Here is a 15,223-nt window from a genome sequence, read left to right as displayed (position 1 = left end):
GGAAAAGTCATGGCTTGAGTTTTTTGAGATATTGAGAAAATTTTGACATTTGATTATATCCAAAAATAAATATTATTACCCTCCAGAAATTATTATTAGTAATTTATTAGCTGAAATTGATCAAAAACGAACAAGTACACAACGCAAAAAACTGTGTTTCATCATTTCTCGAAAGAAACTACTGCCAATATCTAATCTAATAATAACCTCTAATTGTCCATATTTACCTCTGAATAGATGTATATTTATAAAAGTAAAAAAAACATATTTTTACACCTGGATAGTGCCCCTAAAGTAGTATTAAATGAGTTATATTGAACTTATATAAAGGGATAAAAAAAATATTAATCTAACTTATATTTTTGATATCCCTATATTGAAGGACTGGTTCTTTGAATGTCTCATTTTTAACTTTTATTTATTTAAAGCATGTCATAAAAACCTTAAATTATACTTAAAACCGAATATAATCGTTTAATCAAACCCTAAACCAGTACATTATTTTTACTTCTAAGGCGTATAGAACTTTTCTTAATTATTGATTTGACTAATATAGTTTAATGTAAATAATGGGAATGTTTCTGATATTTCAATGAAATGATGGTAATGATTTGATATTTCCTATACTGACTTATTAAATGACGACATAGAAGTGGCTAAAGAGTTGTTTAATCATGCATTTATAGATTTTAACGTGCTCATCTCAAATAACTGAATAAGAATAAAAACAATATCTAATATCATATATGATTATATATTATTAAGGAAATGTTATTAGAAGAGCAATTAGAATAAATAAATATAGTAGTATCAAGTCAATATTTATAGTAAATTTTTACATACCGAATTATAATCTTTTTTTTGAAACCACATTTTAATAAATCACTATTTAATTCATTTTTTATCGGAACTAATCTATTATATAAATTGATAGTTAGTATTACTATAAATTAATCTGACCATTTTTTTAAACGCTTAACTAGTCTACTTATTTTTATGAAAGGTAATTAAACTAGATTTATTTGCATAAAAAATAAAATTCATTTGAAAAAAAAAATTTATAACAAAAAACTACATAACTTACAAATTAATGAAAAAAAACTACCCTACTTATCTATATAAATATAACTTGTTATCAGGAAAATGCGATTCCCGAGCAAAAAACATTTATATCGTGTCTATGGGATCGGAATTAGTGATTATTATCATCTGAATATAATTCTGATCGATCATCGCAAATTGTGTTAGATCTCTCAGCAGTATAATTAAATTAAAATCGAGCTAAGTCATGCATAGCGAAAATCTCTTATAATAGTTTATAAGTAATAAAAGTATGGTACTTATTTCAGTCTGATTTCTCACTACTTACGTAGTTGTTGATTGTTTACCCCGTTGTAACGCTTTGAGCAAATGCCTGTCATATTGCAATGGAAAATTAACAGCAAATAATATTAAAATAAAACTAACCAATAATACAATTTATGAATTTTGAGCTGCACTGCTTAATAAATCATATTTTTATGGCATATACATTTAGTGGCACATTGCAAGATATTTTATAAAGGAAATAATGAATTGAATTTCCATATTTTTTAGAATATTAATGTGTACTATTATTTAAAACATATTTATTATTATCCATATAATATCACTTTTATAAAAATTATTTTTTACTTTAATTATTAATGAAAATATTTAATAATCACACATGATTATTTAATAATATAGCAAACCTTTAAAAAATTAAAATAAACTATCACCGATAATGAGATAATTAAATACCATGTGACTTATTTAATAATATGGTATTCACAGACAAATATATTTTAAATTATTTATTTTAAGTAATTCCTAAATAAAAAATAAATTTTACATATCAAGGTGTTCCGTTAAAATATTAGGATTTACAAGTTTTCCATTGCAGAAAAAGTTTGTGGAAATATATATATTATTTTATGCTACCAAACCAATTGTTGTTTGATAGCATATACGACTTTTTTTCATAGCGACTTCTATTACCTGTATATGGGCTTCAAATAAATATTAAGTATCTATATGATATTGATCAAATACCACGTATATTTATAATATATATAAAAATGCGGTTTCTTAGAAAAAAATATTAATTTATAGAATGCATCAGTGGCATGTGAAATAGGGAATTCCGCCATTTTGATTCGACCATTTTGTGTAGCCATATTTTTTCACTCCCGTTAGAAGAATGTCCTCGTAGTGACACACCGGAAGTGTAGGGGAAGGGAATCTCCTTATATCGATCTACTACCATCCCCCATCCCCCTGACCTTACCAGCGCCACTTGCTTCTTATCCCCTTCTGTGTGACACGATAGTCACTTCCCGAGAACGTCCCGGTCGAGCGATGCTCAATCTGTCCACTATTCAATATCCCAAAAAAAAATATCAAATAAAATTACCGTTTAGCAAAATATAAATCAAATTAAAAATTATATTTAATTAATAAAATGATTAGATTAATTTATAAATTATGTTAAACATTAAATATATAATCATATTTTAAGAATTATTTGTTTAATGTTCTGAAAAGAAAGAATTGACATTTTATTTTAAATAAAAATGAATAACACAATTTGACAATCCTATATTTAGTTTACCCTGCGTATGAGTACATTGTATATACAATGTACTTAAGCATCTACACACGTATTATATTACTATATATAATATGAACTTAAGTGTTCTATTTTTGCTCTCTAGAAACAACATAAATATTTTTTTGGTCTGTTTTTTCTGTGTACATATAGAATGATAAATAATTTACAGAACAACATTTAATGCTCACGTTTTATTTAATTCGCTTTGCTATCTCAAAATCAATATAAATAATTCCATTGCCAATTATTAATATTTTTAATTTCCCTGTTATTTAACAGCATCTTTATTTCTCATATTTACAAATTGCGCAAATTTTCGAGGCCTTGTTAATACCCGTCACTTATGTATATTAATTAAACACCCATCGTCGATTAATCGAACCACGATCGTTGTCATGCACGCGATAACGAAGCATTGTATCACGGCGTCGTTGTTTTGCGGTGATATCGGTCTTCGGTGTTGACACAACCATGAATGGTTTATGGCGAACCGGCATGGTGAATGGCTAATGGCTCGGAAGCGGTTCTTGCGTGAATATTAATGGCGCGCAGACCGCACGCCTCAGACTAACAACTTACAACCCCGAGCTCGGAAAACCGCAATTGTTAAACGCTTCGGATTATGGAAACTAATAGAGTATAGGATTAAATGCCACCGAATTCGGTTTGTGCGTACTATACCGCAACCCAATTAACCAACGCGCGAATGTGTGTTTCTTGCCAGAACTCTCAGCGATATTTCTTGCTGAGAGAAAATTGGGTGAACGAAGATTGTGTACATTTAAATATGAAACAAGTAATTAAATTTAGAAAAAAAGAGACGGATAGACAATGGTAAATATAGAAAAGTTAGTAAATTCAATGTATTTAAATTTTGATAACAAAACTATGAATAACTAGGTATTTTAAAACTACAGCTGAAAAACTTTATAAAATTATCTGTTCAATGATATGTGAAGGCATTTCGAGAATTTATTTAATTATTATGTCCATATTTTATTAGAAATAGCTAAAGATATTTTTATAAAAATCATGCATATAACCTAATAATTCGTTAAATTTTTTAAATAAATTTCGTCAATATAGAAATTAAAAACACTAATATACGAAGTCAAATGTCCAAGATTCATTTTTGTTAAAATATGCTAGCTTTGTAGTTTAACACGTTCTTACTGTAAATTATAGACGAAGCTCCCATAGAAAAGTGCAGGTAACATTCTCTACCCAAGGGTGAAAAAAGCCAGAATTTTCCAAAACACTTCTGGTTTTAAAATAATACGTTTTATGGTGAAAAGAGCAGCATTTTTAATTCGTAAAATGATACAAAAGTTGAGAATGGAACATACCATTTCTGCCTGAATTTCGCATGATACAAACAAAAAAATCGGTCAGTATGATATATTATTAACTATTATTCGTGCATTATGTTTGTATTTAATTTTGTAGAGATCATGAAAAGTTTTCGTAAATATTCTGAATTGAAACGTTGAAAGTTATTTTGGTGTAAATGCATAAATTAGTTTCTAGAAATCAATCTTAATATTGGTTATCTAAAAAGCTTTATTTTATAATTGCTTTCAAGCAGAGTATTTTTTTCACTTTTAGTCCTAATTCTAATTTTATCTTCTATATTTTGTAAAACAATCGGTTTCGATAAAATGCGAGTTGGATGCGGCTTTTAAACTACGTACTTTTAAGAATTTAACCTGCAGATTTTCGGTTATAATAAAAACAATTTTTGTAGATGTATCCAATAAGTTGTAGTTAAATATTTATATCACCTTCCTAATGCTATCCAACAATTTTAAACAAAAAATTAGAATTACCGCCTCGCTGTTTTGTAAAAATAATGCTAAAAAATAGCAAAATAATTTGCGCTGAGCAGTCTAAATCTTTTTCTTAAATAATAGTTTGAGAACAAAATATCTAAAAAATAAACCTAATTTTATTTTAATTTAGAAAATGAACTTAAAAAATTTAGCTTTGATTAAAATAAAAAGCTGAACTTAAAAATATATTTACGGCTCTCGATAATATTTAAGTGGTTGTGCTATTCTTGTTTGTTTTTCATATTTTGAAGTCTTTTGAACCCTGTTCTAATTGATAGCATAGCTTATTTTCGAAAATATGTTTTTTTAAACGATAATTTATGATTGAAGTACAGAATCAAATATCAAATCTATTTATTGTCTATGTTTTTTATGAATAAACTATAAACAATATAATATTGAATTGAAGTCTAGAATCGAAATCAGACATGTCCATTTTCAATAATTTCTTTAAAAGTCAAATACATAGAGCAAATAAGTCCAGTATTTTATAGTCAGCTACATTTAATGTCTTTAACTAAGCATAAGTATATTCAAATACAGAAGTTTATCAATAATATTATTTTAAATTTAAACAACTATGGCAGCAGTTGCTGCGCTTCATGAGATAACGACGTTTTTTGGAATCAAATTGAAACTGCTTTCAAATAAATCTAAATTACTTTATGGAGCTTATTTTTTTAAGTGAAGTTTGTTTTATCTCAGAGGTTTACCATTGAATGAAGATATTAAAATAAAAAATATGTTAAAAACTATTTTTTTATTTTTTTTTAAAAACATTAAACGCTAGCCAAATTCAAATCACGTTGAACAGTAAATCACACAAACTTTAAGAATAAATGGCGTTGTAAATACCAGAGAACCAACACTGATTTATAGTGCTGATTTTTTAAATTAACTATCTGAATTAAAACAATGATATAATGATTATAATTCAACGATTAGATATGCTTTTTATGATTTTCAAAAATATAATATACTTTTGGATCAACCTGTATTAAATTTATTTTGTAAGCCTACCCAATTGATTTATATTTTATATGATATCTTAGGTCATTATTCTTATCTCCGCCCAATTGTTTTATAAACAAGGCAATCGTTTTACTATCACTTAAGGGTGTTATATCGAGCGAAGTCGTTTCTTAACGCCTGTCATAGTCTACACACCACATCCGTACTGTCAAACGATGGATGATAAAGTGGCTGGACTTAGTACGGTATGGTTTCAGCCACCCTACGGGCTGAAAGTCGTTTATTACTCTCGAAACGACCGTTTCACACGATACACGATGTGTTTGAGTTTTTATTTTATCTATATATCTCGATAATAATTCATCAAACGTATTAAATGTATTAAAAATAAAATTGTGAATAAAAAGCTATTTAAATTTTAATCTAATTAAAGTTATAATAATTCTTAACTTAAATTTATATTTTAGGGGCATATTTTAAATTGATTTTGCTGGCGTGTATTAATACATGTAGTTTCCAAAATCAATGAAACAATACCATTTTTTAAACAATATTTTTCAATTTATAGCAGTGGTCTAAAATGTAAATTAAATCACTTAATAATATAAGTAAGATTATCTGCTTATAATGAAGCTTAGCATTTTTTTACTAGGGGGGTCGATAAAATATAAATTAAATCATGTAATAATAAAAGTAAGATTTTCTTTTTATATTGAAATTGAAATTTATTCTTAGGGCTATTGCTAATATATTAAATATATTTAAATATTAAATTTAATATATATAAAATAAACAGAACAGTGTAATATTGTGTTCACAACGAATGCTCTTCTCCCGTAAGAATATCCGTTATTAATGGGCCATATTATGGGAATGGTCAGGGGAAATATGGCGCCGACATTTACAATAGTTGGTAGAGATTTACATAGAGAATTGGCGAACATTTGTTTTGTTACAAACACACCTGTTTTTATGATGCTTATCTATAATGCTTTATTAAATAATATAACTTTGCATCTCTATAACACATTCTTACAGTAGAATATTATAAAACATATTTTATTGCATTAAGCCATGATAGGGTGGACGGGGGTTGATGTGACCCCCATTTTTCGCGTTGTTGTTCAAAACGAGACGCGACATTCGAATAACTCAGCTATAACATTGTATAAAAATATAAAGTTAAGGCATAAAGAATCCGCTTATATGTCGATAAATTTTCGTCATCGGCTAGGGCGAGAATGGTAGTTTTACGACTATTTCCCAACTATTCCACTAGACGCGATCGTAAAACGAATGCATGTATGGGCAATAACAAACATTCGCGATAAAAAGAATTGAGAAAGCGCGTACGAGTTTCCCAGAAAAAAGTTTTCAAAGAAGTAAAAAAATCATAAAAATTTATAGCGTTTATTGTATCAAGTCTAGATTTTTACGGCGTGAATAAATATATTATGTTATAAGAAAAAAGCCGTTTAGCGCATTCGCGAATGAACATTCGTATAGGTGGGATGTTTACCAAAAGTATTATATTATTTCCTGTTATGGCGGATGGTACAGATGATTATGTATTTTGTTTTTACCTTAGTCTGCGGGCCGCGTAAAAGGTGGGTGGGCAAAGGGCCGTTTTATATCACTTTTTCCCGTCGTATTTTACAGTCCATTGAACCGGTCGCCAGAAATTGTTGAACTGATAAAATGTTTCATTTGCGTAACGCGATTTACTATGAATGACGAACGTGTATAGTAGTAATTTAAAAAAATCTACGCTAAACTTGAACAATCGTTCATTTTTTTATGTATATTCAAAGCTTGATTTGAGTAAATCAAAAAATAAATGAATGTAAATTAGATAATTTTCAAATTTATGTGATCTAAAAAGTATATAATATAATATAAAGCTATTATATATAATTTATTTTTAACTTAAAAGTGAATCAAAAATCATAATAAAAACTGTATATATGTTTCTTAGCTAAGATTCAGAACTAGATTTTTCTAAATAAATTATACGTTTTACATACGTAATTCCTCATAAAAACCAGTTTTGCTCTTCGACGATTAAAAAAAATTAGTAATATATTATTTCTACATAACACATAATTCGTTTTGAAAAGTATTCATAAACTGTTCGAATTTAATATAAAGAAACAGATTGCTTAAAATCCACGCAATACACACGTAAGAATAATATTGTTGTATTTTATGTAATCAGCTAGTATGGTACTATGTATAGATCTACATATAAGTAAATTGTTTTAATTATATACTACGTGAATTACATATGGATCTGGATTTTTATTATTTTAACGTGCATACTATTTGTTATTAATTGTGTAGTACTTATAATATTATAGTAAAAATATTTTTTATTATACAAAAACATTGTATATTAAAATTTTTAAAAAACAATGTTTTTTTACGTAATTTATACGGGATATAACGGTTTTTGAAGACACTGTTTAACTAGACAGCTATCAAACTAAAAAGTAGACTTTGTACACAGCAGAACTTGTTACAAAAATATAAATTTAAAATAAAAATCAAAATAATATCATCCATTGTAATTGATAGGCGTGAGCCCAATGCGCTACAATAGAGTAAACACATAAGTAAGAGGTGAAAGACCAGACCTAAAACGAAATTTGTAAATCAGTGACATCAATTTATTAAGGACGAGATTACTATCATAGTTTAAATTATATCGACATGAAATTTATTCTAAAAATAATTATAGTTTTAAGTCGTCCTGTTTACAAATATCTAATAAAAAAGTTCGTAGCTGCTATAGAAAATTTATAAAAAAAATTGAAAAATGAAGATTTATAAAAAAAAATATTAAATCTTTCGTTGTAATCTGACAGGCGTAAGCCCAATCTGTTACATGGGCAAATCTGTACCAATTGAGTAAGGCAATCAGATAATGAATACCTACAAGTACGTATTAACCACCAGACTGTAAGTCTGGGAATCGGTGACTTTTATGTATATTATAAATTATAAATTATTTTGTGCTATACAATTTATAAACAATAGATGTCACTGCAGCTGGGGCCAGTTTTTTTAATAATAGCGCATTTTTATAAAATAAAAATTTGAATGCCGCTGCCGGGGCTCGAGCCCGTAACCTCAGAGTTACTAGCCTGAGACGTAATGGACTACGCTATTCCGTCCTTAAAAAATGAAAATTATTTTTAATAGACAATTATGATTTATAATAAAATATTCTATATCTAAAATGCCTTTTTCATTAGTAAATATTATGTTTCTAAATGAAATAGCTTATTGTATTTTGACTGAATATTAATAGCGTTGCTATCTAACATAATGCACTAATAAATGATTTCATTAAAATCGTATGTGAATTATTATTATAAAAAATCACAAATAATCCTTTGGATTTCCTTCTAATCTTACGGATGAAAACAGTAATTAATAATTCAATTTAAATTAAGCTAGGTCATAAATAGACATCTATTGATACTAATCTTTAATAATTAAATTTAATGTCAACGATTTACAAACTTTAATTTCAATCTGAGGTCTCGCCAATTTCTTAGTTATTGATTGTGTTTACTTCGTTGTAGCGCATTGGGCTAATGCTTGTTATTTACAATCAATAATAATAAAATAAAATTAACCAATAATTCAATTTATGAATTTTGAGCTGCTTTAGGTATATTTTAAAATTAAGACTAACGTTGCACTGGCGTTAGTAATTGTATTGCAATGTAGTAAATTTATAAATTACCTAATTAGAATATATTATCTATCATCAATTGTTTTATATGAAATAACACAATATAATTAATTAAGCTACATTGTAATGATGCAATAACAAAAATAAAAGAACGCAGATCCTTTCATTCGCTACGGAGTAGGAAGAAAATGTTTTTGCGGGTACATACATATAGACATGCATGTATGTGTACGTACACCCTCTGAAGGGTGTCCCTCTCCCTCTCTGGCTCGTAGGAGGGTGGTGGTGGGGGGCGCGTAAGATTCGAGCGGCCGTCAGACCCAATTAGAGCCGCAATCGCTCACGTGGGCGGGGGCGAGGGGGACATCTTGCCAGCCTTTTGTTTCCCCCGCCTGCGCCCGTACCCTCGGAGGTACTCTGCCCTCCGACAGAGCCCCCACTCCCGCCCCCTGGCGTGTCCTCTTCCTCTTCCTTTTGGTCTCCACCTCCCTTGCGCGCTCCTTTCAATTACTTAGATGCACTTTCGTCGACGCACTCGGGCAATCGATTGGAAATGTGTATTCGAAATTGGTGATAATTTTTGCGGAAGGTGAAGATTGAATTCGAGCAGAGTTGTAAATTTTGATTGATTTACTTTTATGCTATTCTTATAAAATTTAATGGTTTACCAAAACGAAACTGAATCGTTTTTAATTCCCTCAAAACCCCTAATGTTTTACAATTTTCTATCGTGTCTAGAATTGGTGATTATACAAATTATAATTTCAAACGATCATCACAGATTAGATTATCCTAGGCTCTTCTAATTGTTTAATGAATATCGTAATAAATAATCAAATCTAACAACAACTTGTATACATTATATCAAAACTTAACTAATACATAGCTCATTGTAACTCATACAAATACACAATATATGCTGTTAGTAATTTAAAAATTAACGTTTTTTTTAAATATAAAAATTGGTAATATTCATTATTAAAAAATATTATAATTATTAGCTTTTTATTTTGTTAAAAATTAAATTTGTACCAATATTTTTAAATGTTTTACAACCGCTGCATTTTTTATACCGATGCATAAACGGGTGGGTCCGTGCCAGATGTTTTATAATATGCAATCCTAAAGGTCGAAATTATAATCACAAACGTTTTATCTTATATTCTTATTTTTTATTAAATTAAGCTAATAAATAATTGTAAACATGAAAATGGTTTTAAACCAGTAGCATGTATATTATATAGAATTAGTATGTCTGTTATATTGCTTATATTATTGAAAAAAACATATTATAGTTTAAAATAAAGAAGGGCAAAAATTATTCAGGATTTTCTCAACTACTGTAATCGGACTTATCTATGCTTTGGTAATTTAAGAACTACATTAATAATCAGATAAAAAACCGCTAAGAATTAGCAGATTTCAAAAATGTATGGGGGCTTTCTATAGAGTTACGCTATAAAATTTGCTTGCTTGTGTCTCATTATTTAATAATCACTTATGTTTTTTTTATCTGTAAAATGGAAAATAGCAACAGATTTTATTGATAAATACGGGAACCTGAAATTTCCTTATAACTCGATGTTCTGTAATTAATCAAAGTACGTCGATTTGTTTTGGTCCTTCGATTATTTAGGTCAATAATAACTATTAATATATTATTATTATCTGCATTCAAATATATTTACAATAATATACTATATTATAATAATCACATATTTTTTTTATTTATCAAAATTTCTCGAGAAATTAAAATGCCTACAATCAATATATGTTACTATGCACGACCCAGCTTAATTTTATTTTAACTATTCATTAGAATATTCTTATCTTGGAGAACCTAATCCGTGATTATCGATTGTAAATATATAATAATTAATAATTCTCATTTTACAGACACGATAGAAATTTAAAAACGCTAGGTTCCATATGGGATTAAAACTTAGATTTTTCAAGTATTAATCACTGACTTATATCTGCTGGTTATTTGTATCATTATTCATCTTACATATTTATATATTTTGCAATGATTTTCTTAACAAATTTAAGGTCAAGATCTAAACGTTAATCTCTTTCAAAGATAAAAGTATATTTTTGAAAAAAAAACTAATGAAAAATATACTTACACAATAAAGTAAAAAAATGTTATAAAATAATTAAAACTACTTCATGCAATAAAAAAGTTTATCTAAATTAATTGATTATTCCATAGTTACAATTTAATAATTTTGTTTAATAAGTTTAAAGTAAATGATTTCAGATTTCTGGCAAATACGTAGCAAGTAGGTATCAATTATCCAAACTACCTCACATTTCTTGTTCGCTAGCAGTAATCGCGTCACTTACGAAATGAATTTGCTGCAAGGTGCCGGAGGGTGACTGGAGTTCTAAGGAACGAGGGTCTTGGCGCAACGTTTTGTCCCCTACACGTTTAGAATGGCTAAAATTATTACACGGAGGTTCAGAAGCGGTAACGTGCAATAAAACTTCCGGGAAAATTGAAATTTTCATTTCAATTTAACGCGTGGAAATCTAACAATAACTTTTGCAATTGTATTTTAATTTAACTGATTATATTTATGTAACAATGAAACTTATTGTAGCTAATTGTTAATTTTAAAATTAATATTATTTTTAATATATTGTATATATTAGCTAAGGATAAATTTAATCAGGTTGAATTTAGCCGACGGTATTTATAAAACTATTCTAATAAATCCATAAATTAAATTTGCAAAATATAGTTTTATCAAAACGTGCTTCAATATTTATATGCGTTTAAATTATAGTCATAATTTATTTTACTACTTTAAAAGTTATTTATATTAGCAAAATATAATATTAATTGAATTTTATTGCTAATTCTATACGTAAAAAATCTGTCAATATAATATAATAGATATTGTACATATTTACAGATGACTAGAAAATACTGTTATCAAAACTTTGATAAAATTAAAAAACAATAAATTATCCACCATATCATTTGATTAGCTTAAAAAACTCTAAATATTTTTTTTAAACGTGTTTTTTCAAAGTTACAATTTTAAATCCTAAATATTTTAAATAATAATATATTAAAACTCGTGGAATTCAAAACACTAGGTTTTTATTGATTTTTTTCGAAATATGGAATTTAGCAACTCATTGGTTTGATTGTAATATATAAGCATTTAAAATAAATTTGTTATGTTTATTTCAAAATAATTAGTTTAAAGTTACTAATAATAAAAAAAACTGTAACGATGCTAAAAATATTTATGCTTAACATTTCTTTATCTGACTCAGTTGTACCAGTAGCTATTTAGCACAATAATCATAACAAAAAAAAATACAAAAGTTATTATATTTTTACAATTTATCGATGAAAATAATTGGCCTACTTCCTAAATGGCAAATTTATAGGAAAGACAAAAATTATGGTGTTTGCTTTTATTGAAATCAACTATTAGTAAGATCTACTGTTTTTTTCGATTCATATTTTGACAGGTTTGTAAAAATTGTATAATTATTTTTAGACATTTTAAAGCTACAATGAAATTGGCAAATTTCCTAGAATATATCTTTGCAATAGAAACAAAGTAACATTAAATAATGTAATACAAATACATAACTACAATACTAGTTACTATCATAAATTTGAAGTAAATATTTTAGTTAGTTTCTGCGAAATCACAAGATAAACCTAAGTTGCCTAATAAAATGATTGTACCAGATGAGGGGATGACCATATTAAGGGTGAATATTCATGTTTCTAGATCGAGTTTTTTAAATATAAGGTCATGGGTATTACCAACAACAGAGTGAAATCACACATTTAATTTCGAGCTTATAACTATTTTTTCTTTTGAATTTTGATAAATTTTACGTATTCATCTGGAATAGCAGTTCAGTGTAATGTATTATTTAGTGCACTTCTATAGATATATTCTAAAGTCAGCTTTATACTATATTATTCTTGGCGGAGTAAGTAATATTATTATGAAACAATAAAAAGTTGAAAGACTCAAGTTTTAATATAATAAGGAGTTACCAATTTGTTTTCTGTAGAATCATTATTTTAAAACGAAAAAAAGTTAGCTGAGATAATTTATAATGAGATCCAAAGGATTATATATGACTTTTGTAGAAAATATTTCATATTCGATTTTAACGAAACTATATAATAATGCAAAATGCAAAAGTTTTATGAAAAGCTGATTTTAACTATTGCACTTAAAAACCGTTTTATATCGTAAAAATATCATAAAAACAGTGTTTTTTGCTTTTTATAGAAATTCTTTATATATTTTTATTTTTTAAAAGTTAGTATTTTTTATATTTTTAATATCCGCAATTTTGAAACAAGATAGCGAATCAGAATAACTAACGAACTTAACCAAGATATTTATATAAAGTCAATTTTTGATGGAAAAATGTGGAAATCTGATTAACCTGCATATATTCAAATATGTGATTAAAGGTTTCTTAATGTCTTCTAATGATAGTCTAAGAAACTGTATTAAAATGTTTGCGAATTTGTTACATAATATTATCTGAAATATTTCTGTCGGTATTTATATGAAAATAATAATGGCTTGTTAAATTAACCCTAATATTATTATTCTTCTTAGAGTTCCATAACTTTTTTAGATTACAACGTAATATTTTTTTCAATTGTCTTCTACGAATTAATAATAATAAAAAATGTATTTTTATTTTTTTATATTAAATATTTTTGGAATAAAAAAATATAAATCATCTCGATACTTGTCCGTGTAGTAAAAAAAAGCTAGGAAAACTTCATCAGATACGACAGAAATTATAAAATGTAGTGTGTTAGTAGGTATGTGATTTTAATCCACGACTTTCTACTTAATAACCATGATTTATAAATAATAAGCTACCTAGTATATGTATATACTATATGCTTGGAATTCCCTTGTTTAGAAACATATTTGGAAATCAAATACACTTTTAAATCTGTCCTAAGCTTAAGCAATCCAATCAACGTATTATTAGAGATATATTTATTCAATATTTCATACAAAGATCTAATTTTTTGCTGTCGCATATATTAATATTATATTCTGTATACGGTTTCTATAGGTAAATTTTTTTGTTAACTAAACGGTCAAAGTCATTGTGATATATGTACATTTTCATAAATACATATTCTAACTTCATCTTGATAAAATAATATAGAGTAATAAAACACAAATATTTTTAAATATAGATTTATTCAGAATGAACGGAAAATCCTCCATAAATCTATATTAACTCATTTTCCTAGATAATCTGTTAAAACAACAACAATTGACTTTTGACTAAAAAATCTTAAATGTTGTTTTCGACTTGTCTGAGAATTTAACTAAATGCAGATAGATTTGTGTGTTATTGACCAATAGATCATTAATTCGTATATGATCAAGAAAAGGGCTCTAAAATTATAGATCTACAAAAATCACAAAAAAAGATACTCACGTTGTAAGTTGATGGGCGGAAAAATGGGCCCCCGGTGCGTGTCGGAGAGACCCCTGGCGCAGTGCGCATGCGTGTGCGGCGGTGCATGCGCGGGCGCAGGTTGCGGATAGCCCCTCGAGTACCTGTACGCCTGCGACACTTGAGCACACGACGCCAGCTCACCGTACCCGCACCCGGCCAAGTCGCCGCCTTCGAAGCCGGCGGGGCTCAGCACCCCGTACGAGTACTCCATCGCGGCCCCGTCGCAAGCTCCCCACGACAAAATTTTGAAGTCTGTCGACCGCTACCACCGACACATTTCCCTATTACGATCACGCACAGGTCCGCGCGCCGCCCCGACTCGCAATCAAATGATAAGCCTAATTCAATAAGGGCCGAGGGTGGGGGTGGGCGGCGCTAAATGCGAAGCCTGGAGACGCGGGCCAATGGCGTGCCTCCCTTTGCTCCCATTGGTCGAAACTCACCCCCCACTCTTTCTATGTTAGTCTGTTTCGAGACCGTGGCACCTTTGGACGGATGTGCGACGTTTTCACGCAGTGGACAGTCGGAAAATTCGTTCTAATTAGAGTCGAAGTGGAATGGATTTTTTTTGTTTTTTTTTGAGATTTTTAAAGTAGGGTTGTGCAG

General features: G+C 28.3%; 1 protein-coding gene across 1 annotated transcript in view; it reads right to left on the bottom strand.

Moving 5' to 3' along the window:
* The window catches only part of LOC148236813 (uncharacterized), a 71,623-nt gene extending 56,732 nt beyond the window's left edge, over positions 1 to 14,891 (bottom strand). Inside the window, exon 1 of the mRNA XM_088182358.1 lies at positions 14,597 to 14,891. Within this exon, the coding sequence (XP_088038484.1) occupies positions 14,597 to 14,828 (232 nt within the window). The 5' untranslated portion in view covers positions 14,829 to 14,891. The remainder of the gene's footprint in view (positions 1 to 14,596) is intronic.
* Positions 14,892 to 15,223: the final 332 nt, after the last annotated feature.

The sequence above is a fragment of the Plectrocnemia conspersa genome, unplaced genomic scaffold (genome assembly GCF_051122295.1).
Source record: "Plectrocnemia conspersa isolate PC_06_02 unplaced genomic scaffold, ASM5112229v1 ptg000003l, whole genome shotgun sequence".
Taxonomy (NCBI): Eukaryota; Metazoa; Arthropoda; class Insecta; order Trichoptera; family Polycentropodidae; genus Plectrocnemia; species Plectrocnemia conspersa.
This window is presented reverse-complemented; position numbering and strand designations above follow the sequence as displayed.